Here is a 27839-nt window from a genome sequence, read left to right as displayed (position 1 = left end):
TTTTTTCTGTTCCAACCAAGTTTTGGCATTGGAAATCTTTTTGTTGAACAAGCAAACTTCTCAGTGTGGTATTTTTGCCTCATGATGTGGGTGCAGTTTTTAAAAACTCTAGTGTGACTGTGTTTTCAGAATCCCTGAATCGTAGCTTTAGAATGTCCATGGACTCCTGGAAGCTTCACGGCTGGGAGGGAAATGATTTGGGCCTTCTCAGAAGTAGCCAGGCTTCCATTTGAAAAGTGACGGAGGAAGAGTCTGGGTGCCTTGTCAATAGTGTCGTTTCCTGTGCTTTTTCACTGCAGTCTTTAAGCCGGAGGAGTTGCGCCAGGCTCTGATGCCAACCCTAGAAGCGCTGTATCGACAGGATCCAGAGTCCCTACCTTTTCGGCAGCCTGTAGATCCCCAGCTCCTAGGAATTCCAGTAAGTTGGTATCATAAAAACATTATAACTTTACCACTGTAATTCATGGGTATCCATGGTACTCATTTTATCTTTTAAAATTGGGAAAAATAAGATTTTTTTCCCTAATATAAAAAAATATTTTCTGTCAAAACAATAATACACCTTTGTCTTACTGACTGAAATGTGTGTTTCCCCCCTGTTCCGTATAAGCCCCAGGGTCCATGGAAGGGTTGCAGTGAGATGGGGGGAGCACACCCTGGGGCGCACAGCCTCTGTAGCCTTGCTTTATATTTGGGTAAGACTGTGTCTACAGGAATGGATTTAAATAATTGGTGAACATCACTTATAAAACACATGGGCCTCTCACTTTGAAACCCTGGGTGCTCTTGCAAAGGCCATGGTGACCCAACAGATTCTGTTTAGCAGTATTACTATTTTTGCTTTTGTGTTTGTGTTTGTCTTGGAATTTCATTTTGGTTGCTAGGACCAAGAATGGAATCTCTAGAAAAACATATTGTCTGATAAATATGTTCACCATTTTAGTTCGGTGGATCAAAATCTTATTTTTAAAATCTGACATTATAAGACATGTTTTATTAAATAAGTTTTTTAATATTATTTTTTCTTTAACTTTGCTTTTGAAGTAATTTGATCACACTTGAAAATATTAATTATAATATTAGATAATAAAATCAGAGGAAGATCAGAAGTTGTTTTCTTTTCAAGTCCCATTTTTCACTATTAGAAATGGAAGTTATACTGGTACTTTCTTCAATTTTATTTTAAGATAAAGCTGCCAGATAAGATGGGCATTTGGAATTTGGGGGATCTGCTAGACTGAGACCATTTTGTCTTTCAGGATTATTTTGACATTGTGAAGAATCCCATGGACCTTTCCACCATCAAGCGGAAGCTGGATACAGGGCAGTACCAGGAACCCTGGCAGTATGTGGATGACGTCTGGCTCATGTTCAACAATGCCTGGCTCTACAATCGGAAGACATCCCGGGTCTACAAGTTCTGCAGTAAGCTCGCAGAGGTCTTTGAGCAAGAAATTGACCCTGTCATGCAATCCCTTGGATATTGCTGTGGACGCAAGGTACAGTTGAAAGTTTTTCTGGAAAATGAACTACCCTTGTTAATCCAGCCAAAAAGGGTATTATGATGATATAATAGACTCAATATTTTGGCCACACCTGTGTACTGAGAAGGACCCAGATGGAGTCTGGTCTCTTGTAAAACAGTTGATTATCTGAAGCCAGAGGTGCTTATGGGGGAAGGCCTTGGATTAAGCATTCCTGGCTGCCCCAGTGTGTCCATTCATCTATCTGTAATAAATGTCTCTCAGACACTAGGGTCTTCCCTGGTGGCGCAGCAGTTAAGAATCCGCCTGCCAGTGCAGGGGACACGGGTTCGAGCCCTGGTCTGGGAAGATTCCCACATGCCGCAGAGCAATTATGCCCGTGCACCACAACTACTGAGCCCGTGTGCTACAACTACTGAAGCCTGCGCGCCTAGAGCCCGTGCTCCATAACAAGAGAAGCCACTGCAATGAGAAGCCCGCGCACCTCAATGAAGAGTAGGCCCCGCTCGCCGCAACCAGAGAAAAAGCCCGCATGCAGCAACGAAAAACCCAAGGCAGCCATAAATAAATAAATAAATAAATTTATTTTTTTAAAAAAAAGTCTCTCAGACACTAATTCTGTCCTATTGTATCCAGAAATGTCTTTAAATAGATGTGAGAATCGTTAGAAGACTATCCAGTATACTAACAAATAATTTACTAGCTAAATCTAACTCCATATTGGGCAGAGCATTGCATGACAGTAAATGGGATATATTTTTAGTATTTTCTCCTTTGTTTTTGCAGTATGAGTTTTCCCCGCAGACTTTGTGCTGCTACGGGAAGCAGCTGTGTACAATTCCTCGCGATGCTGCCTACTACAGCTATCAGAATAGGTAAGCCTTGAGCAGTTTCTTGAATCATGGGAGAAAAAGAAGGTCTTAGGACGAGGCATGCTTGTCTGATTGTAGCTTGGGTACATTTCATTATTTCTTTCCTGAAGTTTCAGTGAAAAGGGCCAAAATTTCATTGTTTCTCAGTCACTCAGATAGGCCCATGGTCTCTTAACTTAAAAGCATGCTTGTATAGTATAAAATTTTAAGCTCCAAACTGCTTGCTGCACTAGTTGGATCAGGTACATGTGTTAAGCCAAAGTGTAACCATATGAGAAAGAGTCTGAAGTGGAGAGTAACTCTAACAAAGGTTGACTGCCTTTTTTAAGATAATAAATTTGAAACATTGTATTTTACCAATCTGTGTGTAAATATTTGCCTAGCTAATTTGGCCTGGACAGTCTGATGGAAAGACTTGTGTTTGCTCTAATTCATTTAAAAATTTTAAACCATAGACTTTTTCTTTTTAATCGGTAGCACAGTTAAGAATGAGATTGGTTTTTTCATTGAGTTTAAGAATGACTCCCTTCATGAGGTGGCCTTTTTGGGGTTAGTAGGTATGCTTTTGAAGTATTTGCTATTCTCTTGAAATGTGGAGATGGCTATAGAATAGATCTCCTATCTTAAGTAGAGGAAGAATGAAAATAATTTTTGTTGTTGATTCCCTTACCTAATTACAACTTCCTGGTTTGGGGGGTTGTTTTGAAAATTAAGCTACTTTGTATCCATTGCTTTAAGTGACTACATGTTGCCATAGCATGAGGGCATCCTGCCTTGAAACATAGGTTGTAATTCTTTGTCAAATTCAATTACATTGCCTCCATTCTATGAATTGGCAACTAAATTCTTTATGTGACCAAGATGAGGCTTCATGCCTGTTCTTTGTTTTTAGGTTCCAGTATTAAATGTCAGCTTTAGGGTTTGATGTTTTGATTATTTTTATCTTGTTTGCTTATAGTAATTACATATGTTCTAATACTTTGAAGAAGATAAGTACAGGGCTTTTTTATTTTTTCAAAGGTACATGCAGAGGCCTGAATAATTTGGAATTTTGCAGTTACTTTTCTTCCGATTATGTTTTTTAAACTTATTTTAATTTTTAAAAAATATCTAGGGAATTCCCTGGCGGTCCAGTGGTTAGGACTCAGCACTTTCACTGCGATGGCCTGGGTTCAATCCCTGGTTGGGGAACTAAAATCCTGCAAGCCATGCAGTGCAGCCAAAAAAATTAAAATTAAAAAAAATAATAAAATTTTAAAAAAACATATTCAAGGTAATTAACGACTCCCATCAAAATTCTATTTTAAAAAAAGAGAACTGTTGACCTAAAAATATCTTAAGATTTCTAAGTCTTGTCCAGCTCACTTATCGTAGTGAAATGCTGGTTTGAGGGGAAGGATGGGTGTCCCTGGACAGGCACCTCTACTGGAAGTGCAGCCGGCACAGCTGTCCTGCTGAAAATATTTTAACATTTGGAATTCATTTTCTGCCTTAGCATGCTCTTCTATTGATAGAAGCATTTTAAAACTAAAAGTTTGAAATGATACTGTGGCCCAAATGGAATCTCTCCTATAGTGACAAGTGTTGTTCTGGAGGCTCTGGCCCCTCCATTTACAGTTTTAGCCCCATGACCTTTTGCACATTCTGTAATGTATCAAGCTTAACCTTGTCCATGACATGGGCATAGTAACACCTTTCCTGACACCCTTAGTTGTCAGTCTACAAGGAGACAATGCTTTGGAAACTGTTAGGTGCAAAATACAGCTATGAAATTTTAAGAGAACAGGTTAAAATTAACTATACCCTGAAAAATGCCCCCACTGTTAAGTGCCCATCACAGTTTGGGTCTAGAAGGAAGAGCAGACAACAGATTGCTTGCCACCATCTCTTAAATTTGGGGGCCTTTTCATTGTTGCTTTTCACTGTTCCTGAGTCCTTTGGACCCTGCCTCGGCTGATTTGCATAGATTTTGGCCATATTTCACTTGAGAGCAATTCAAGTTCGATAGAATGGATGGCATCAGCGTGCACTACTGCCTCCTCAGAGGAGCTTGTTGATGGGGTGCAAACAAAGGATTGTTTTGAAAGTTCTGAAATGTCCAATATTACTTCTATATAGGACTTAATTTTTATTGCACAAAAGTAATCTGTTTTCCTTAAGAGTAGAAACGTAAATAAAGGAGTTCTCTTTTACACATAATACATTTTAAGAGTGTGAGCATATACTGCTCCTCAGCTGAATCTCACAAGGTGTGCTTCCTGGAATACAGAACTGGAAGAGATACCATGTTGTGAGTCTGTGAAAGCAGTGGTCTAATTCTGCGATGGACATTTCAACCACTTACATTTTCATTCTCAACCTTGACTGTTAATGAACACCATGGTGTTCTTTTGAATAATTGTTTTGGTACTTATAGTCCTAAACTGGGCACTTAGAATAGGAAATTCTACAGACCGTTTAAACAAGTGAAACTAATAGATAAGCTAGTATATGGTTACATTTTCACTTGTTTCCACACTTGGAAATTTTGAAAGTAAGTCATGTTGGGAAAACTGTTCTATAATTTTAACAGTTTATTATCGATAGATAAGAATAGATATTATCTATTATCCCAGTTATTTATATATACTGATACGGTACTTACAACAATCTGCATTTGAAAATTTACTCCATACATTAAATTACCCTTACAGATGAACTCTGCAGTTACATTGTGCTAACTTTAGGTACCCAGATGTACATCATCATCAGATTATGTGAAGTGTTTCTCCTTTATAATTCCATATTCATCAAACTGCTTCCTTCTCGTAAGGCAGAAGGTCATCTAGGCTCTTATGGTTGAAAAGTGAATCTCTGAACCATTATGTATTTCCAGGATGAATAAAGTTTGGACTAGGTATAAGATAGGGGCAAGTCTGACATTAACATCTGTCATCCACTGATTACCAGAGTGGTTTTAGCCTACTTGACTAGATGGGTGGGCTGTCATCATATCAGAAGGGAGCTAAAGGGAGGCCAGGGCCCCTCCCTTTCCCCTTACACCTGAACAGGTTTGATTCTCTGACATCTCTGGCCTTGCTCTGGGACAGACACTCTGTCCCTCCCAGTTTCTGACCCTGAGGTTCTTGGGAATGGAAGTTAGTTATACACAGAGGGCGTAGGTTTCCGCAGCCACCCCAGGGGCTGCCATTCAGCCATCAGTGCTTCACTCTGGGCCAGTTTCCTCCAGTGGAAAATGATGGGTTTATGATTCTTGTTTCCCAGATGTTGCTAGGCTTGATGTTCTGCTTGAATAAAAGCTAAGAGTTTAGTTTGTCCAGGATTTTAAAACCGTTTAGACTCACATGTAATTACCATGGCAATTTAATTTCACAGTGTGTTCCATAGTCCTCTTTGAGCTAGCCCACAGTGGCTGAGTTTGATCATAATAAATTGGAACACTTTCATTCATTTTTTAAAAGGAAGCAATTTGGCGTTGAAGGGGTATCTTTTTTTTGCATATTGTTCTGATTGCTGCTTAATTGGTTTATAGTTTCTATAGTGTAATTCTTTCTTGCCAGTGATGATCATGCCCTTCTACACATGGAAATTCCTTTTACTACATGATTTCAAGCCTCCATAAAAATATTTACAAAATAGTGAATAGCCAGAATATTACTGTAATTAATTCAGAGAAAGAGATAAGTATTTTTAAAAACAGCAGTGTTAATCTGTTTGTTCCTGGTCAGTTTTTAATCTTGGCAGACTTTGTTGATTGAATTAATTCTAAATAAACTGGTCCCAGCAAGAAACTCTTATTAATCCAGTTGCTACACACAGTGAATCTGTCATGTTCCTCATTAACAAATCTGAAAAATTGAATAATCTTGAGATGTGTGCATGCTCTAAAGTTTTATACTTTTAATTCACTATGTGTGTTTAGTCAGTGAAATATAGCAGACAGAATGCTCAATGTGTTTAATTAAGATTAGAATTAGAACTTGTGGGGACCTATTTTAGTGGTAATGAAGACAAACTGGCCAGGCAGTGGCCTGAATCTCAGTTGTTTGTAGCTGTGCGCGCATGTGTGTTTGTGTGCGTGTGTGTCTGTGTCTGTGTGTAGCTGCAAGCTGCCGCATCTCCTTCTGCCCATGTGGTTCAGTGTGGCGCTCCAAGTCTCGTCACAGTGTCTTTAACACTAATCCTCTTGGCATCTTGTAGACGTAGTTTTGAGCACTAAAACCGCATTTTATTGTGCTGCCGTCGTACCTTATACTCATCCCTTTTGCTTGTGTAATTCACCTCATTCAGCTTGTTTACTTCTACAGTATTCCTTTGTGCCCATCTTGTTTATGCAGCATCAGCCTGCATTTTTGTTGATTTCTCATTTGTGTCCTTTCCAAACATTTAATAGTTTTTATTTTAACTGTTCTTATTTGATAGCTTGAGCCCAGGCTCTATACTCTAAGAAATTGGGGTGATGGATAATTTCTCAAATGCAGATTGTGCTTTAAAGATTAAGTCTCTAAATTTGCTTAACTTGGATTGTCCCCAAGTTAGAGAAGTCACTGAGTATCTCAGATTGATGAATGATTGGTCCCAATACCAAAAAGTTTAAATTGAAGCTTAGAATTGAATTTTAAGACTGTTCATGGATTTACATATATTGTATTGTTTATACAATATATCACAGTTTTTCTCTGTATATTCTTACTGATAAATGGCTGGAAAGTCTTTGACCCCGATTGCCTTTCTGTTAAATGTTTGTCTAGAATATGGATTTGGTTTCATTTCTATTGTAACCCAATTAACTGAGTGATTAACATGTGAAAAATAACAGGAGAAAATTAAAACCAGTTCTGAGTGCTCAACATTTTCATACCTTTAAAGATCTGGCTTAATACCGGAAATAAAATCTATGAATTGCTGTCAAGCATAAATTTTCCATTTTGAAAAAAAGCTATTTCAGTTTAAATTGCTTTTTTAAGGCCTTTTGTCAGACTGTTTTGTTCAAAGTAAATTTTTTCCATCTCAAAACCTTTAGTTATATCTGGTTTTCTCTAAGTAATAACAAAATCCAAACTCCTAAAATTAGGCTCCTTGCAATTCTAGTATTAACAACTCCTTGAAAACATTTGCATCTTGGAGCTGGACGAACCCCGTTGTTAGTGATGATGGCCTGGGATGTGTGCAATGAGACCGAATGCTAATCAATGCTTTGCCTTGGCTTTCTGCTCTGTGTTGTCTTGGTGTTTTGCGTCTTACCTTTATGTCTGTGCTATTTGTTCCCTCCCCTGTTCTCTAATCCTGCCCTTCCCCACCTGCCCCTGTTCCTTTCATTGTCCTCACTGACCCATCAATCAACCAACAACGCCCCCCCTTCGTCGTGGTGATCTGCCCTGCTCTGATTGGTGGCTTCGTTGCTTGGGTGGCTGTGTGTTATCATGGACCAGTTCACCCAAGTATGGCCTTCTTGCTGACAGGTATCATTTCTGTGAGAAGTGTTTCACAGAGATCCAGGGGGAGAATGTTACCCTGGGTGACGACCCTTCACAACCCCAGACGTAAGTACCATCCTGTCATTTCTCTCGGGGGTGACTCTGAATTGTTGTTTTGTTCTCATCCGTGATTAAAAGGGAAGCACCACTGCCACCCACTGTGACTTTTCTGTAGTGTATTTTTCATATTACTTATACCCACATTCATATTTTACAATGTAGCTGTTGTAGCTGAATCCCAGTGCCACTAGCACATTCTTCCCTCTGCTTGAGACTGTGATGCTGTAGCCCCCACTGCAGTGCAGTGGTCTCTCTCGACCTTGCTCTATCTCTTCTTCTAAAACACTTGCTTTTTCCTAGTGGCTGTCACCTTCCATTTGGGAAGATTGTAAATTTTCAGTTACACCTAAGAAACCAGGTAACCCAAGTCACAGAACTAACTGGCAGTAGCAAAAATGAGTCTTGTGTGTATACCCCGTCTGTAGCATTTAGTTGATCTTCCACTGAAACCTCTGTCCTTTAAGTTGCAGAGGTAACAGAACCCAGGTGGTGAGACCCCAACGAGTACCTGTATCTCCTTCCTCTCTGGAGGTTGGACTCTTGCTCACAGCTCCAGCATGGACAGGCATGAGTTAGTTTGTTCATTCCCTCACTGAGTTCACCATTTCCTCCCTGATGCTTATCCTCTGATGGAGTTACTTTTGAGTAGGCAAATGGCCAGAATGTGGTGAGAAAAAAGCAAAAGCAAATCCACAGATTGGATGGTCAGCTCATTTACATGCTCGAGATACCTAAAAACCTGCCAGCCACCATAACTGCCTAGGACTGCCAGCGTTTTGTGGTCTTTCTTTTCTCCTGACTCTGCTGTGATTCCTGCCACTCTGGGAAGTCTCCTGTGTGACTATCCCCCCAAAGGCAAAAAGGCTTCCCACTGAAACAGTTTCCAGCACCGTTGGACACTTACTGTGCAACTCAAGTTTACTTTATTCAATCGCACAACAAACCATACCCACCTGTTGTAAGATATATAAACCAAAATGACAGAAATTCTACATATTCAATTTATTTTTCTATCCCTTGTCAATTTAATTCTTTAGTCCAATTGTGTGATTAATAACTGGATTGTATAATTCTGTGAATCAAGTAATTCATATATACACTAATAAAAGTACCACAAAAATGAAATACTCAGCCCTTTAAGAATAAGTAAAATATCCCCAAGTACATGCTGACTTGTGTCAATGAAGGAATATTGTAATTAGAAGAATTGATAATACCAGTGTTGGTCAAATTCAGCAGTCATTCACCATGTAGATTTGATTAGAAATTAACAGGTTTGAATCTCAACATAATTTTGCCACTGTATTTTGACTAGCCTTAAATTAAATCTTGTAATAAGTGCTGATGATAGTTTGGAGGAAATATTCCAGGGAAGGCAGAGAAAAATAAAAGGTAGTGCTTTCTATAGAATTAAATGTTGTATGTTCATGCCATTATTACATCTACTTGAGATTTCAGCTGGCCATCATTTTACTTTTTATGTGAAGAACTAGTTACAGAATAATATCCCAGAGACCCTATAGTTTATACTCAACAGATAAATTTAGTTAATTAACATTTTTCCTTTCCCCCCTCCCCCAAAAAACAAGGACAATTTCAAAGGATCAGTTTGAAAAGAAGAAAAATGATACCTTAGATCCTGAACCGTGAGTATACAGCTATTTTCTTTCTGACTTTTAGGTTTTAGTTTCAGATCAGGAAAGTTCCTCCTTATGGTTGGGTTGCGGGAGAAGACGCTGGAAATAAATATATTACCCTGGGTGGAATTTTTTGTGTGAGGTTATTTCAGATGTGGATTCTGTTTTAACTCACACAAAAGATGTATGTCTCTGTAGCATGCTGTCCAGCTACTGAATTTTAACACCCTTTAATGTAAGATTAGATGGATGTTTTGGCTCTATTAGAATCTCTGTAATAACTTCGTCATCGTCTTTAAGAAGCCACTTAGTGTGAATCTTTAGAGACTAAAGGTAGGAATATTTGGTGGAGGGGTGCTAGTATCATTTAAAGGGAAATTTCAGAAAGAAAAACTCTTAGAAACCACTTTTTAAAAATAAATAATGAGAAGCCCAGTGTTGTATGTTCTTGTCACCATCTTTGGTATGGTATATTTTCGAAGGTCATTGTCAGATACTTTCCTTTCCTCCAGTGATCAGTGAGAATACTCAGTATGTAAATTTTGCTTTGTAATAACCCCTTAAAGAGGCCTCAGAGCTCCTTCCATGTGGTGGCTCCTCCCCGGTCCCCAAAGCCGAGTCCTGAAGGCACCCCAGTGTGTGGAGATGCCCATTTTGTTCTGTCACTGCGGTGAACGCCTGTCCAGGGTTGCTTGGTGAGCACAGGCTCCAACACTGTTGGGAGTTCGGTAAATGTGGCTGTGGTGCGTCCAGAGCTGAGAAACAGGTTCTCCCCTCCCTTGGCTCAACTTCCCAGCTTCCGGCGGAAGACACAGACTCCACTTCCCATTGAGAGCTGACTTAGTCTCTCCTGCCAGCAGTGCCCGGGTGGGGTTGCGGGGGGAACACGATTACTTAGCAAAGTGCCTGGTGCATGAGGAGGCTGCTCCCTGCTCCCTGTCTCTTTAGTGTCAGTGGATTGTTTGTCCTGACTGGCTGTCTCCCTGTTCACATTGTGTCCTCCCCGACAGTTTTCCCGTTTCTCTGTGGTTTATATTCAGTTTTTTAAAATTTTTAATTTTATTTATTTGTTTTTTAAATATTTATTTATTTATTTGGTTGTGCTGGGGCTTAGTTGTGGCAGGTGGTCTCCTTAGTTTGTGGCTCGCGGACTCCTTAGTCGCAGCAGGCAGGCTCCTTTGTTGCAGCTCGTGGGCTCCTTATTTGTGGCATGCAAACTCTTAGTTGCGACATGCGTGTGGGCTCTAGTTTCCTGACCAGGGATTGAACCCGGGCCCCCTGCATTGGGAGTGCAGAGTCTTAACCACTGAGCAACCAGGGAAGTCCCCCAAAATTTTTGTTTTATACTGGAGTATTTACAATGTTATGTTAGTTGCTATACTCACTTTTCAATTTCAGAATACGTTACATTGAAGCAGTAGTTGCCAGGCAGTGGGGAAGACACAGATGAATAAAGGGGGCCTGTCCTCCAGCCGTTTGTCTTCCAGTAGGACAGACAGATCATAGCACAGGCAGCAGGAGGCAGTAAGGTAGTCCAGAGTGGGGGACCCTGGCCCAGTGGAGAAGGTGACACTCATTTGGAAGCAGGTGTTGGGGGTGGTGGGCAGAGCATTCTAGACACAAAGACATGAAAGGACATGGGATGTTCAGCAGCACTGCAGGTGAGCTCAAGGGCAGGGCATGTAGGGAGCGTGGATGGAGCCCCATAGGACAAGGGGGCAGAGGGTGCTGGATTCCCTCCTGTGTGTACTGGGAAGGGCAGCAGCTGGGGCAGGACAGCAGAGAGCACTGAGGATGGCCGATGAGGGTCGCTGCCATTCTGCACAGTCTGCCTTTGTGTGTCCTTTTCTCCGACAGAGCAGGGGCAGAGAAGCTGGATTGGGCTCGATCTGTGGTGGAAGGCTTGCTCAGCAAGGGCAGTAGGATGGTCAGGGGCCAGGGACTCGAGCAGCAGTAGTGAGAGCAGGCGTCAGGTTATGGGGACCGGCATCTAGCGTGACAGGAAGAGCCGGGACCCAGGACTGTTTGGAGAAATGTGGTACTTTCTAGCCCCTCAGCCTTCCACAGGGTATAAGTTGTGGTGGCTTTAAGGGCATGGCTGAAAAAATAGGTTTTGACCTTCAAGCATGTTGGCGATTAAGTTTCCTAGGTGAGGTGACAGGGCCCAGGTGAGCTATGGCGGAAGCTGTGCAGAGGGCAGGTGGCGTGGTGCATCCCAACTTCTCTAGTGTTTACTTTAAGAAAGGCCGTCATTTCCCACCCTTGTAACTGACTCAGCATACGTTTCCTGCGCCTGGGCTTAAGAACAAGGGTTTGTAACACTGACGGTATTGTTCTCTGTTATTTAAGTCCATTTAGGCATGTGCAGTCATCTAGAGCAAGCACTGGTCTTGAAAATCTGTAGTAATATCAGAAATACTGACCTGTAAAATAGGCCTTCGTCATAGCAATTTTTAGAAATAAATTTTCACTTCTGGTTGCAAAGCAGATTGGGAGAAGAGAGGAAAGAGGCATTTGTACAAAGAAAGGGAGAAAGTCAGTCTTTCCTATAGAAAATATCATACTGATGCATTTTTTAAAATATGGCTCAGTTAGTCAAGAGATGCATTAATGCTGCAGATTCTTGAAGTCATCAAGGGGACGAAGTGTGAGCACACCACACGGGCTCTGTAGAAGCTCCATTATGTATGTGGCTCCGTGTGTCAGAGTGCACTTTCTTTGTCTTCTAGTTTCGTTGATTGCAAGGAGTGTGGCCGGAAGATGCATCAGATTTGTGTTCTCCACTATGATATCATTTGGCCTTCAGGGTGAGTAATTTCCTGGTGATTTCCTGTGATCTCGGGAAAGGGAAAGCAGTTATGCAGAGAGTAGAGGGGAGGATGCTGGCTGCGACTGCGTTTCATTCATTGTTGTCAGCAAGAATCCGGCAATTAGATGGATGGCAGTTTGTTCTAAATTTAAGTCTTAAGTGTTTGCCCGCTTTAGGAATTGTAGAATCAAAGCAGTCTGCCTCTTCACTTTTGTATAATGATGCGATTTTAATTGCCAACGAAGTATTTTAATGCTGCATTTCACTGGTTTGGCAACATATACTGTTTTATATAATCTGATCACACCCATTATTTTTTTTGCAGCTTTGTGTGCGACAACTGCTTGAAGAAAACGGGCAGAACTCGTAAAGAAAACAAATTCAGTGCTAAGAGTAAGTTGTGGAAGGGTTTTTGTATTTTTTTGTCTTACCCTTGAAGAGAATAATTTGCCTTGATCTTTATATGAAAGTCAGCTTTATGATCAGTCTGTGTTTTAGAAAGTTTAGAAACTTTCATCTAAAACACATATAGTAAACTTTGTGAATTCTGAGAGAGAAAATTCGTCAGCAGATCCTTCTCAAGTAGCTCAGAAATAACACACACACGTCCTGGGCACACTCAGCCCTGGGTACCTGCGGGGGCGGCTGTTTGCCCATCAGTAGGTGTGGGCCCCACTGTTGGGAAGAGTGACCCTCTGGGGCCCTCTGGGAATCAGCCAACATCACCAGGACTGGCAGGAGCCTGGTCTGCACGAGGGCTGGTTGGGTGTGTCGCTGCCGCATTGGGAGTGGCTGCTGGTGTCTGCGAGGAACAGAGAGCGCGCCCTGTTGCTATAGGAGTAACTTTTCATAGGTAGTCTTCACTTTTTTAGAGACGACACTTTTCAGAAGTGTACAGCGTGTCGTCTTTGTCAACTCGGCTGCTGCTCTCACTTCTCTCCAGTAGGACAGGCAACTAGCACACCGCTTAGGGCTCCCCAGCAAGAGCCAGGCCACCTGAGGAGCTGGAGTAGAAGAGAGATGGGATGGAGGGAGAGGTCCGTGGGCAGGAGGGAAGGGTGGCAGGCAAGGAAGAAGCCCCTCTGAAGCCTTCCAAGTCAGCGTTAATTCACGTTCAAACTCTGTCATTACCAAAATCCACAGTTATCCTATCGCTTAAACTCACTCTTATAAAATCTTTTGAAATATTGATGAATCAACCAGCTATTATAATATTTCTCTTTAGATCAGGGTTTCTGTACTGACATTGGGCCAGAAACGTCTTTGTTATGGGGCTGTCTTGTGCTTAATTAGAATTTTAGCAGCAGGCTGCTGCCCACTAAATGCTGGTAACACTCCCCGCCCCACCCCCCATGAATGGTGGCCGTCAGAAATGTCTTCATACATTACCAGATGTCCTGGGTTGGGGGCATGCAGGTGAGAACCCCTACTTTAAAGGATCCATTCTGAGTGAGGCCACTAAAGCAGTCAGCTACTTAGAATCAATCTCCTGGGCCAGAGCTTTGGTGACCAAAACAGAAATTGCCAGGAGAGCTAGGCTTCAATAGAAGAGCAGTTGCGGCCAGAAGAGAGAGGGGTCGGGGGGGGGGGGGGGCGGGTAGGAGAACCTGAGAGCTGGCCCAGCCCCCACCCTCCCCTAGTGTCCAGAGAATGGTGGAGAGGGATATGTGGACCTTTCACAGATGAGCTTCAAAGATGTAGAACCTTCACTTACAGAAAAGGACCTTAGAGGTGGTGTGTCTCCCCTTGGTTTTTGATTTGATTGTGTATTAGCATCATCTCTGCAAGTGTCTGTCGGTCACAAAAGAGAGGTTGCGTCATTTGCACTGACTTAGTGCAGTGGGCACTCCGTGTCCACGCATGTGGGACCTGTGGGTACAGAGGGCCTTATGTACTGCACCATTGTATGTCAGGAACTTCAGCATCCTTGGATTTTGGTGTCTGAGGGGTTCCTGGAACCAGTCCCCTGTGGGTGTGGAGGGACAACTGCATTGAAAATATCTTCCAGCTGCTGGGCAGAGAGTGATACTAAACAACTGACTATCCACCCAAAACCACCTCTCCATTAACGCCACATGCACAACGCAACTCGGGTGGCTAAAGGGACGAAAAGTAAGAACTACAAATGCTTTGGAGGTCAGAGTAAGAGAGTGTTTTTACTGTGTTCAGTTATGAAAAACCTTCCTAAAAAAGATAGAGCCCAGAGGTCAGAAAGCAAAAGGCTGAAGGATTTGATCACATAAAGGGAAATATAAGGCTCCCATGGTCAAAAATATACCTGGTGGGATACAATTTAAAATGTCCATTTTTAGACTGAGCAGTTCCACTTTGACGCACGTCTCCTACAAAGATATTTGCTCATGTGCTTAAAGGCATGTACAGGGCCGTCCGCTGCAGCACGATGGGCTGTGGGGAGTGGAAACGGGAACCTAAACCAAAGCACGTGGCCACCCTGTGGGAAGCCCGAGGCACCATCACAGTGAGGGTGGCCTGGGCCCTGCTGTCCAGTGGGAGGGGCTGCTGCAGAAATGCCCACCCTCAGTGCCTGTACTTGCTGGTCTGGAGGACGCCTTCGCGTGGCACCGCAGCATGAGAACAGCCCTTCTTTCCCCAGTACTGAGTCTCTGAGCACGTGCTGGCTGCTCTCCAGGTTTACACGGTGCCGTCCCGTGTGTAAAGCCCATGGCTCTTCTCTCAGGGGACACAGCGGAGCACCTCTCCAGCCCTCTTCACGGCGTTCAGTTTGGTGCTTGTGAGCAGACCGTCATAATTGTCTCACTTAAAAACTGTATTTTGGGCTTCCCTGATGGCGCAGTGGTTAAGAATCCACCTGCCAATGCAGGGGACACGGGATCGAGCCCTGGTCCGGGAAGATCCCACATGCCGCGGAGCAACTAAGCCCGTGCGCCACAACTACTGAACCTGCGAGCCACAATTACTGAGCCTGCACCCCACAACTACCAAAGCCTGCCTGCCTAGAGCCCGTGCTCTGCAACAAGAGAAGCCACGACAGTGAGAAGCCCACGCACCGCAACGAGGAGTAGCCCCCGCTCGCCACAACTAGAGAAAGCCCGCGTGCAGCAACGAAGACCCAACTCAGCCAAAAATAAATAAATGTATTAAAAAAAAAAATAACTATTTTCAGAGTGAAGTAAATCAGAAAAACAAATACCGTATACTAACGCATATATGTGGAACCTAGAAAAATGGTACAGATGAACAGGTTTGCAGGGCAGAAATAGAGACACAGATGTAGAGAACACATTTATGGACAGACACCAAGGGGGGAAAGTGGTGGGGGGTGGGGGGTGGGATGAACTGGGAGACTGGGATTGACATATACACACTAATATGTATAAACTAGATAACTAATAAGAACCTGCTGTATAAAAAAAATAAAATTCAAAAAAAACCCTGTATTTTTAGTACAGGTAATTCAGGTAATTTGGGGAAAAAACGTAAAGACTTAATTTTGAAGGTTTACTCCTATTCATTATGTGAAAATCATAGTGTGTGTAATCGTAGTTTCACAAGGGAAGGGGGAGCTCCCTGCACTAGCGCAGGGTGGCCCTTCTTAGCTGTGTCCTCCCTTTCTGGATTGGAAGCCACCTCATGAGGGAACAAAACTTGCTCAGCAGCGGCATGGGCGGGAGTACAGGGGGGTGAGAACGTGAGAATTTTCTTCTGGGCTTCACAAAGAATAGATGAGATGGTCTAAGTCCTTTGCACCTAATTCTCTTTTTCTCAGGATGGTTATCTCAGCTGTGGGAGGTTGAAATAAGGGGATCCAGAGCATGACTAAACAGCTGTGGAAAGTGTGCATGTGTATCAGAGTGTGAAACATAATTCTACTTCCGCTTATTTTTATAGCTTTTAAAGTTCTTATTTTTTAATGGGGTCTTTATTTCATTGCCATTGTAAGTTTTTTTTTTAATCACTTTTATTGAGGTATAATTTATATACCAAAAAAACTCTACCATTGGTATGTTTATTGCAGAGAAACTAAATTTAAAAAGCCTAAATTTTGCAGATATTTCTTAACCTCAGTAAGGAATCTTCTAAAATCCTGTCATCTATAGTCACTGTTAACCTTTTGCAGCTTTCCCGTCTAGTCTTTTATCCCCATATGCACAGAGTTTTTTTATGCTATGACTGTATGTGTATTTATATGCTGTGTAACTCCTGGCCTGTCCCTGGGAGAGGGAGGGTACAGAGGGGCAGGGCGGAGGAGCCCACCAGCAATGGTGCCAGGCAGGTCTCCGTCCTGGGACAGCGTCCCTTGCCGCCCAGGATTGGAATGCTCGCAGAGCGAGGTAGCCCTTGGCTGCATGCTAGCTTAGCTGTCTCAGACTCTGCACCAGGACTCTCATCAGAGCTGGGCAGGAAGGGGCATTTGTGCCATCCTGTCTCTGAGGCTGTGCCAGCCCTGCCTTCCAGGGAAAGCAGTGGCAGGCTCCCCATTTCTGTTAAGAGTTCTTCAAGTGTGCGTTCCAGCCTTGGGCACAGCTGTGACACTGAGCAGCTGTGTGGGCGCAGCCAGGGCCAGATCTCTGTCTCACTAGGGGCTGGGCATGTGGGGCAGGAGGCAGGGTGGACCCAGTGCGGCTCCCTCGTGCCTGCTCCCCTGCTTCACCCCAGAGCCCATCTTCTTTCAGATTTGGGTCCACCTTTGTGTTTCTTCTGCCCCTTACAGTTAGAAGAAGATGGAAATATTGGGCATTTGACAGTTTTCAATGCGTGGAATGCCTGAGATTCCAGGGTCCACCTTTCTTTTATAAAATGCTTCTTACCTCATAGGACACATTAGACCCCTTCTGTATTTGGAGAATGTTACTCCTTAAAATACCAGACTACACTGAAAGAGGTGGATTCTGTGACCTCAACCCTCCCGAAGCCCTCTCATCTGCTTGTGCTGGACTTTGCAGGACTGCAGACCACACGGTTGGGAAACCACTTGGAAGACCGAGTCAACAAGTTTTTGCGGCGACAGAATCATCCTGAAGCCGGGGAGGTGTTTGTCCGCGTAGTGGCCAGCTCAGACAAGACGGTGGAGGTCAAGCCCGGGATGAAGTCACGGTTTGTGTGCAGACGTTCCAGTGGGCACCCCACGTGGTTAACCAGAGCCTTGCTTTCTGGCAAAGCTTTAGAGTTTGCATAATTTGAAAGCTTTTCATCAGTTAGCATGTAGCCACCCTTCTGTCAGTATCCCACGTTCATCAGGGGAGGTGGAATTCCTGTCTGAGTGAAGCAGTGTCACAAAGAATGGGGTCAAGGCTCCGAGCTGCCTGGGCCAGTGGAGGAGCTCTGGGCCAGTGGTCAGAAGGGGGGACCTCGCCTCCAGCTTCTCTGCACTGAGCGGGTTTACGGCAGCAGGTCTCGTCTGTAAAGCACTTTGTAAATGGTGGTGATGCATGCAAACATCAGGCTCTTTTATTTCAGGTTTGTGGATTCTGGGGAAATGTCTGAATCTTTCCCGTATCGAACCAAAGCACTCTTTGCCTTTGAGGAAATTGATGGAGTGGATGTGTGCTTCTTTGGGATGCACGTCCAAGAGTATGGCTCTGATTGCCCCCCTCCAAACACAAGGTAATCCTCTAGCTCCTTTGGGGTGCGTGTCACGTGTTGTGCTAGCGACCGAGGCTCTAAACATCTTAGAGAACCACTAGTTAGTTTCATTAGTTCGTTTTCTGCTAAGCCAGTGGGAAGTGAAGAGTTTTGATGACTGTAGAGTGCTTTGTGTTGTAAGCACACATGGGTTTTGATCCTGGTCTTGCTGTTGTCCCTGTCTTACCTGGGGCAGGTAAACCAATGGAGGAGGGGGTGGGGACTGCTACACAGGCCGGGCTTCTCTTTGATGCACCTATGAAAATGTCACACCTCTGCTGAGAGTTATTTCACATTCAGTCAAGAATCTGGGTGAGAAGGAATTAGAAGTGGCTTTTCCTAATTTGCCCTGATCTCTCCACGGTTCCCCGTGGTGAGTGATGGCATTGTTTCGTAGTTCAGTGATGAAATTGAATTCTATTTTATTGATTGGTAGCAGAGCTTGGTGATGGCAGATTTCTTATGTCCTGTTTGTGGCCAGTGTAAATGCTATCAAAACAGAATTTATTTTTGGAGCTTTTTTTAGATGCTTGGTGTTTGGTTTCAAGTTTGGGAGATAACCTGAACTTTCAATTCATTTCTTCCTCACCCTGCCCCCCAGGCGTGTGTACATATCTTATCTGGACAGTATTCATTTCTTCCGACCCCGATGCCTCCGAACAGCTGTTTACCATGAGATCCTTATTGGATATTTAGAGTACGTGAAGAAATTGGGGTGAGTTTAATTCAAATTATTCAGAACTAATAAAAACTCCACTTTTAATTTTCACTGTGTATTTTGTGAAATAACACAAGTATTTCTTAAGGTTTTTTGTGTTTTTATTTTAATGTCCTTAAACGGATTCAGGGGTCTCCAGAGCACCCTTCCAGCCAGATGCTCTGTTGGGCCACTTGGGTCTGGGGCTCCCAGCACAGCTCATGTGCTTTCCCTGCCTTCTGTGTTTTTCTCACATTCTAGTCTGTTTTTTTAAAACTTTATTGAGGCATATTTTATGTATCATACAATTCACCTGCTTCAGGTGTACATTCAGTGATTTTTAGTAACTTTACCGAGTAATGCAGCTGTCACGGTAAATCAGTTTCAGAGCATTCTCATCCCCCCCACCCCCGTTAAGATCCCTGCACCCATTTGCTGTTCATCCCTTTTGGACCCCTGCCCCCAGTGACTACTAATCTCCTTTTTGTCTCCATAAATGTGCCTTTTCTGGACGGTTCATAGAAGCGGAATCCTACCAGATGTGGTCTCTTGTGTCTGACTTCTTTTCCTGTCTCTCTTCTTACGTTCTAGATCACATTTCTTTCCCAAATTTGGAAAGGAGATGTTTGATTGAAGTGCCTTGAGCAGAATGAATGAGATCTATTTTGTCTTTAACCCCTTAGAAAGAAATACTCAACTTCCTTTCCAATGTGCAGGAGAAAGTAGATAGGAAATTCAGTGCATCCACCCTGGGGACAAGCCGTCTGATACGCCTGACCCGTTGCCGTCTTCCCAGGCTCTCTCCTGTGTCACAGGTTCCCTTGCAGCGTTAGCCCCTGCCTGACATGCACACCCAAGAGGGAGGTACCGTAGGGCCAATTTCCAGGCTGCGTTTGCACTCTGTAGAGATTTGGCTTTACCCTAACCCCCTTCCCCAGCACAATGGTTTGGAACCTCTCTTAGGCCTCTCACGTGTTCTGCCAGAAGCATTTTGTAATTTCTTTTTTGTTGTTTTTCTTCATAGTTATTTCTGTCCTTTGGTCCGTGTTCCTCAGCTGTTACTCCTCAAAGGCAGGGATGATTTTGCTCACTGCTTCCATCTGAATTGTGTGTATGTCCTGCAGGTATGTAACAGGACACATCTGGGCCTGTCCCCCAAGTGAAGGAGACGACTACATCTTCCATTGCCACCCCCCGGATCAAAAAATCCCCAAGCCAAAGCGCCTGCAGGAGTGGTACAAGAAGATGCTGGACAAGGCCTTTGCCGAGCGCATCATCCATGACTATAAGGTGCCCACACCGCTGAGGGCGGGGGGGGGGGTGCCTCCTCACCACTGACTCCCACATCTTCACATGTCTCCCTCTGTGCTCACATGGGTTAGAATTATATCTACTTATGAGTATTGGAAAGCAAAAATTAAAAAATTTTAAAATCATAAACTAAGAAGCAACTTCTCTGCTGTCCGTCAAGATTTGCAGTTGGCAGTCCAAGAGAAGTGGCGGCAGAGCCTGTGAAACCATGCGCCTCAGGAGTGCGCGGTCCCCTCTCCACGTCGTGGCCCCGAGCCCCCTCCCCAGAGTGTTGTCACCCAGCCCGCCTCATCTCACCGCTGTGCTTGTTCACTTTCCAGGACATTTTCAAACAAGCAACTGAAGACAGGCTCACCAGTGCCAAGGAACTGCCCTATTTCGAGGGTGACTTTTGGCCTAACGTGTTGGAGGAGAGCATTAAGGAGCTGGAACAGGAGGAAGAAGAGAGGAAGAAGGAGGAGAGCACCGCGGCCAGTGAGACCCCAGAGGTAAAGCCCAAGGGAGGGCCCCAGCGCACGTGCTAAAGGCTGCGCTACAGCAGGTCAGGGAGTGAGTGTGGGCTGCTCAGTTCTCAAGACATGGCCTCCTTTGTCTGTGGTGGTGTTTTCATACCTAACCTCACCGTGTTACCGCCCACCACAGGGCAGGCCTGGGCCTGGGGGCACAGCCCACACTGGGTGCTGGGCGAACTGGAGACACATCACCTGCTAGGTGGACAGAGGGGCTTGCTCTGGCATCTCTGGGCAGGACAGCGGGGCTGAGACATGGCAAGATGAGAGAGGAGGGCGCCCTGCCAGGGAGCCCAGAAGAGGTGCTGGAGATGGAGATGGAGATGGAGACGGGTATCATGATCAGGAACCAGTCAGTTCACTTTAGAAATGACTTGAGGAGGAGACTCTTGTTTGCCAGGCCTCATGCACTCTCCTTGTGGTAAACTGCCCCCCACTCTTCACTGGGTGTTCATGCGTCTGTGCACTCACTCTGGTCACTGAGCCCCCGCCATGTGCGGGCACCGTCCTGAGGGGTGCAGTGGGAACTAAAGAGGTCTCCATCCCTGCCTTCAAGGGGTGTGTGTCCTAGTGTGTGGTGCATGCTGAGATGGTGTAGGACAGACACGAGGGAAGAGGGCAGATGCAGCACCTTTGGGAGGGCCTGTCTGGGGAGGTGGCATCTGAGCAGAGACTGACTGGTGAGAGGAGCCCAGAAGATCCAGGAGGAGGGGCCTCCAGCAGGAGGAGGAGGGTGGCAGAGCCCGAGTCGTGCCGTGTTTCACATGTTCAAGTAAGAGATGATGGTGGTTTAGTTGGATTCGTAGCTCTCGGCAGTGAGCAGCGTATGACGTGTTTTGAGAGTAACAACCTCAGAACTTAGGGCGCATCTTTGTGGCGCATGAGGAAGATCCTGGATCGAGGCTGCCTGCTGGGTCTGGGGCCTTAGAATTGAGTCAGTGTTGCTGCGTCTCCCTGAAGGGGAGAAGGAAGGGAGAGCACACTTGGGGGAAGAAGTCAAGAATTGGCTGCAGATGTGTTAATCTCGAGGTGCCTGTTACCAGCCGTGCAGGCCTGGGGCCCTCAGGAGGGCTTGGGGCTGCATGTGGAGCCAGCATCCAGAGCCAGGGGTCTAGGGTTGAGCGTCTGCATGGCTGCTTCGTGCCAGGCAGCATGTGCTTTAGGGTTTGTCCTTTTTGCAAGACAGCATCCCTAGCCCCTTCCAAAATGGAGAAAGCGTGGGTGAGGATGTGACAAGTACTCATGTCACAGGTGGGTCCCGAGGAGAGGTCGAGGGCTGTGGTCATCGTTCTCTGCCTGCCTTTTGCTGGACCTCCCTGGAGGCAGGACCCGTCATCCCCTGGAACATGGGGTGATTTAGGGCTGGAGATGCTGCTCCTCAGGGACTGCAGAGATGCCGGCAGGTCCCTCCCTCAAGCTGACCTGGAAGGGTGGGCTGGATTTCAGTGGAAACTTGGAGTGCCTGTGGGAGAAAGACCACAGCCGATTAGTGAACCCAGGTTCCTCTGCCTCTGCCGGACGGCCACCCAGGCACAGGAGGTGGCCTGAGTCAGCACTGGCATCCAGGGCTCAGGGGGTGCTGGGAGGAGAGTCTGTGCTGCCGGCCGAGCTGCCGCAGAGGGGCTCTGAGGGGGACACAGCCCTGGCTGTGTGCCCGTCGAGGAGGAGTGCCTGCCTCCAGCCAGTAGAAAACACAGGACCAGGAGAAACGGCTTCCACCCCCTCAGTGGTTAGATCCCAACTAGCATCCCAAGGGTGTTCTTCCCTCCAGCCTCCACGTGATGTGCGGCTGCTGTGGCACAGGCAGTGCTTGCTTTATGTTTGTCACCACTGTACCCATTCAGTCCTGGCCAAGTCCGGGCCCTGCTTCCATACTCACCTCCTTCCCCTCAGCGGTTTCCTCTGAAGGCAGCAGTGTTGACAGCCACGCACATGGCCTGTGCGCAGGCCGGTAGGGGTCTGCTCGACGGTCTCCTGCCTCAGGCCCAGCTCCCTGGAGCCCCCGCAGCAGGAACTGGTGGTCTCCCTGCTGGACATTGGAGCAGGAGGCTAGGCAGGGCCGACAGCTCTGAGTCTTATTACAGGGCAGCCAGGGCGACAGCAAGAACGCCAAGAAAAAGAACAACAAGAAAACCAACAAGAATAAAAGCAGCATCAGCCGAGCCAACAAGAAAAAGCCCAGCATGCCCAACGTGTCCAACGACTTGTCCCAGAAGCTCTATGCCACGATGGAGAAGCACAAAGAGGTGGGGGTGGGCGGGGTGGGGTGGGGGCGGACCAAGTGCAGGGGGAGGAGGCCCGGCCTGGCGACACCACGCTGCTTGTCACCAACGCAGTTCAGCCCCGGGGACAGCAGGAGTCGGCTCGGTCCTTCTCTCAGTGAGGCTGACACTGCTCCTCCCTGCCGTCCCCCAGGTCTTCTTTGTGATCCACCTCCACGCTGGGCCCGTCATCAACACGCTGCCCCCCATTGTCGACCCCGACCCCCTGCTCAGCTGTGACCTCATGGATGGGCGGGACGCCTTCCTCACGCTGGCCCGGGACAAGCATTGGGAGTTCTCCTCCCTGCGGCGCTCCAAGTGGTCCACGCTGTGCATGCTGGTGGAGCTGCACACCCAGGGCCAGGACCGCTTCGTCTACACCTGCAACGAGTGCAAGCACCACGTGGAGACGCGCTGGCACTGCACCGTGTGCGAGGTGAGCGCAGGGCACCTGCCCGCGCAGAGCTGCCGGCAGAGCTGGCAAGGCCCACGGCGCTCTCGGGCTGTGCATGTGTGTTTCAGGGCAACTCTTAGACAGTTGGCGTTTTCTAGGGAGAAAATGACCAGATGAATGCTCATCTGTCCACTCCACTAGTCCACTGTTGGTTTTGAGATTGTGTTTTGGGGTTCACGAATGAGAGGGTTTCTCTCGATGTTGGTGGGGTTCCTGCCCTGTGCCTGTTCTGGGGCTTAGCACCAGCCGTCCAGGGCAAGGAGCAGCCGGTGTCTGCTCACGGGGCAGCCTGGTCCCGACCTCGTCCCAACGGCATGTGTCCAGGGTGCGGGGGAGCTGGTCTTCAGGGGACGGAGGGAAGCCAGTGAGCTTCCCTGGGAGGCAACATTTGTGCTGACCTTTCCAGGATGCGGAGATGATCACAAGCACTTTGTTATTTTATTTGTTGTGTTTCGTTAACACCAGCTCTGTGTCAGGCACGTGCACAGGCCTTTCGGTGCAGGGTGGGCGGGCAGAGAGAAGAGAGCACGGTGGTGCTTTGGTTCCATTGGAATTCTGACTGGTTCCTCTTCTGGTGCTCCCAGTCTAGGCTTGCCAAGAGGTCGGGGTTCCCTGCTGCTGTCAGGCTGGGTCCCTTTGGTCAGGGGTCTTGAACCCCTCCTCCCTTGTCCTGGTGGATCCTGTGGTCAGACCACACCGGCACCCCCTCTGCGGCGGTCTCGGCCTGTCCCTGGCACAGACGGGTCACTTGCACGGGGTATCATGTGCTCTGCCTCCCCCCGCAGATGGTCAGACTCCCCTCCTGCCCAGTCCTCACCTTGCTGGTGTCAACGCCTAGATAGTCCCCATAGTCGAGCGCTCCACAGCAGCAGCTCTGTGCTCTCTGGGGGCAGAGAGGTTCTCTATAATGCCTTCGTCTCTCTGCCACTCTCTCCAGCTTCCTTTTGTCCTCTCTCTTATTTCCCACTGTGGGGATTTTCACGTCCTTGCTGTGAGAAGGTTAGCAGTCCTGGTCACAGGGCTCATCCTCCAGATCTAGTGCTTTGTGGTCTCTGTCTCCAGGTGCAGCTTTTAGAAACCTGGGGAGGGGGCATTATGTTGCCATGGTGCGAGCCCAGGGCCTTCCTCCTGGTAAAGGCCTCTCAGCCCCAGTGCCCGCCCGAGCTCTGGGGATGCACCGAGGGCACCCGCAGCAGCCCCAGAGCATAGGGGCCCCAGCCTCGGGGTGCTCACGAAGCTGCACACACTGTGAGCCAGCAGGTTGGGAGAAGGCAGAGGGGCCCCCAGAAGAGGGCGACTAGGTGCACCGGTGGTCTCTGGAATTTCTGGGCTGTGGAGTGTTCCCGGGAGTGAAGGTTCCGGGGAGCAGACACGTTTGGCATCTGTGAGCCTCGTGGGGATGGTGGGGAGCTGGTGGTCGGGGCCGCGTGCTGACGCTGGCTTGTCCCTTGTCCTCGCCCGCAGGACTACGACCTCTGCATCAACTGCTACAACACGAAGAGCCACACCCACAAGATGGTGAAGTGGGGGCTGGGCCTGGACGACGAGGGCAGCAGCCAGGGTGAGCCACAGTCCAAGAGCCCCCAGGAGTCGCGGCGCCTGAGCATCCAGCGCTGCATCCAGTCCCTGGTGCACGCCTGCCAGTGCCGCAACGCCAACTGCTCACTGCCGTCCTGCCAGAAGATGAAGCGGGTGGTGCAGCACACCAAGGGTTGCAAGCGCAAGACCAACGGCGGCTGCCCAGTGTGCAAGCAGCTCATTGCCCTCTGCTGCTACCACGCCAAACACTGCCAAGAAAACAAGTGCCCCGTGCCCTTCTGCCTCAACATCAAACACAAGCTCCGCCAGCAGCAGATCCAGCACCGCCTGCAGCAGGCCCAGCTCATGCGCCGGCGGATGGCCACCATGAACACCCGCAACGTGCCTCAGCAGAGCCTGCCTTCCCCTACCTCAGCACCACCCGGGACCCCCACGCAGCAGCCCAGCACGCCCCAGACGCCACAGCCCCCCGCCCAGCCGCAGCCGTCGCCCGTGAACATGTCACCAGCCGGCTTCCCCAGTGTGGCCCGAACTCAGCCCCCAACAACGGTGTCCACCGGGAAGCCCACCAACCAGGTGCCGGCCCCACCGCCCCCCGCCCAGCCCCCGCCCGCGGCAGTGGAGGCAGCCCGGCAGATCGAGCGGGAGGCCCAGCAGCAGCAGCACCTGTACCGGGTGAACATCAACAACGGCATGCCCCCGGGGCGCACGGGCATGGTGACGCCGGTGAGCCAGATGGCCCCCGTGGGCCTGAACGTGCCCCGACCCAACCAGGTCAGTGGGCCCGTCGTGCCCAGCCTGCCACCTGGGCAGTGGCAGCAGGCACCCATCCCCCAGCAGCAGCCGATGCCAGGCATGCCCAGACCCGTGATGTCCATGCAGGCCCAGCCGGCCGTGGCCGGGCCGCGGATGCCCAGCGTGCAACCGCCCCGGAGCATCTCGCCCGGCGCCCTGCAGGACCTGCTTCGGACCCTGAAGTCCCCCAGCTCCCCACAGCAGCAGCAGCAGGTGCTCAACATCCTCAAGTCCAACCCTCAGCTGATGGCAGCTTTCATTAAACAGCGCACGGCCAAGTACGTGGCCAGTCAGCCCGGCCTGCAGCCCCAGCCCGGCCTGCAGCCCCAGCCCGGCCTGCACCAGCAGCCCAGCCTGCAGAACCTGAATGCCATGCAAGCCGGCGGGCCGCGGCCCGGCGTGCCTCCACAGCAGCCGGCGATGGGCGGCCTGAACCCCCAGGGCCAGGCCCTGAACATCATGAACCCGGGGCACAACCCCAGCATGGCAAGTATGAACCCACAGTACAGAGAGATGCTGCGAAGGCAGCTCCTGCAGCAGCAGCAGCAGCAGCAGCAACAGCAGCAGCAGCAGCAGCAGCAGCAGGGCAGTGCCGGCATGGCCGGGGGCATGGCGGGGCACGGCCAGTTCCAGCAGCCTCAGGGACCCGGAGGCTACCCCGCGGCCATGCAGCAGCAGCGGATGCAGCAGCACCTCCCCATCCAGGGCAGCTCCATGGGCCAGATGGCGGCCCAGATGGGACAGCTCAGCCAGATGGGGCAGCCTGGGCTGGGCGCAGACAGCACCCCCAACATCCAGCAGGCCCTGCAGCAGCGGATTCTGCAGCAGCAGCAGATGAAGCAGCAGATTGGGTCCCCGGGCCAGCCGAACCCCATGAGCCCCCAGCAGCACATGCTCTCAGGACAGCCGCAGGCCTCGCACCTCCCCGGCCAGCAGATGGCCACGTCCCTCAGTAGCCAGGTGCGGTCTCCGGCCCCTGTCCAGTCTCCGCGGCCCCAGTCCCAGCCTCCACATTCCAGCCCGTCGCCACGGATACAGCCCCAGCCTTCACCACACCACGTCTCGCCCCAGACTGGTTCCCCCCACCCAGGACTCGCAGTCACCATGGCCAGCTCCATAGATCAGGGACACTTGGGGAACCCCGAACAGAGTGCAATGCTCCCCCAGCTGAACACCCCCAACAGGAGTGCGTTGTCCAATGAGCTGTCCCTGGTCGGCGACACCACGGGAGACACCCTAGAAAAGTTTGTGGAGGGTTTGTAGCATTGTGAGAGCATCACTTGTTTTTTTTTCCCTTTCATGTTCTTGGACCTTTTGTACTGAAATCGAGGCATCTGGGCTCTTTTTATTCCTAGATGGAACTGCTACTTCCAAGTCATGGAAGGGTAGATTGCTGTTTAAAGAAACAATACAAAGAATATATTTTTTTGTTAAAAACCAGTTGATTTAAATATCTGGTCTCTCTCTCTCTTTTTGTTTTTTTTTTTTTGTTTTTTGTTTTTTGTTTTGGGGGGAGGGGGGTTTTGTTTGGATTCTTTTTGTCGTCATTGCTGGTGACTCATGCCTTTTTTTAATGGGAAAAACAAGTTCATTATATTCATATTTTTTATTTGTATTTTCAAGACTTTAAACATTTATGTTTAAAAGTGAGAAGAAAAATAATATTCAGAAACTGATTCCTGAAATAATGCAAGCTTATAATGTATCCCGATAACTTTCTGACGTTGCGGGAAGATTTTTTCTATAGTGAACTCTGTGGGCGTCTCCAAGTATTACCCCTGGATGATAGGAATTGGCTCCTGAGCGCACACACGTACACACCCACACACACATCTATCTATACATACTGGCTTAAGCCAAACTCTTGTCTTGCAGATGTAGAAATTGTTGCTTTGTTTCTCTGATAAAACTGGTTTTAGACAAAAAATAGGGATGATCACTCTCTTAGACCATGCTAATGTTAATAGAGAAGAAGCATTCTTTTCTTTCTTCTATGTGAAACTTGAAATGAGGAAAAGCAATTCTAGTGTAAATCATGCAAGCGCTATAATTACTATAAATAAGAAAATTCAAGAAGATTCAATCACTGTATAGAATGGTAAAGTACCAACTCATTTCTTATATCATATTGTTAAATAAACTGTGTGCAACAGACAAAAAGGGTGGTCCTTGAATTCATGTACATGGTGTTAACACTTCGTGTTCCAGCTCTTTTGTTATGAAAATGCTGTTTTCAACATTGTATTTGGACTATGCATGTGTTTTTTTCCCCCATTGTATATAAAGTACCGCTTAAAATTGATATAAATTACTGAAGTTTTTAACATGTA

General features: G+C 47.5%; 1 protein-coding gene across 1 annotated transcript in view; it reads left to right on the top strand.

Moving 5' to 3' along the window:
* LOC118880655 (CREB binding protein) overlaps positions 1 to 27839 on the top strand; it is a 129587-nt gene extending 101748 nt beyond the window's left edge. The window contains 15 exon segments of the mRNA XM_036824400.1: positions 300 to 418; positions 1260 to 1499; positions 2271 to 2359; positions 7819 to 7899; positions 9483 to 9539; positions 12260 to 12337; positions 12665 to 12732; positions 17265 to 17415; positions 17779 to 17925; positions 18545 to 18658; positions 19765 to 19930; positions 20272 to 20439; positions 22545 to 22706; positions 22876 to 23157; positions 24640 to 27839. Of these exon segments, the coding sequence (XP_036680295.1) occupies positions 300 to 418; positions 1260 to 1499; positions 2271 to 2359; positions 7819 to 7899; positions 9483 to 9539; positions 12260 to 12337; positions 12665 to 12732; positions 17265 to 17415; positions 17779 to 17925; positions 18545 to 18658; positions 19765 to 19930; positions 20272 to 20439; positions 22545 to 22706; positions 22876 to 23157; positions 24640 to 26772 (4055 nt within the window). The 3' untranslated portion in view covers positions 26773 to 27839.

The sequence above is a fragment of the Balaenoptera musculus genome, chromosome 15, assembly GCF_009873245.2.
Source record: "Balaenoptera musculus isolate JJ_BM4_2016_0621 chromosome 15, mBalMus1.pri.v3, whole genome shotgun sequence".
NCBI classification, from domain to species: domain Eukaryota; kingdom Metazoa; phylum Chordata; class Mammalia; order Artiodactyla; family Balaenopteridae; genus Balaenoptera; species Balaenoptera musculus.
The sequence above is the reverse complement of the archived record's forward strand: the minus strand, read 5'-3'. Positions and strand labels throughout refer to the sequence as shown.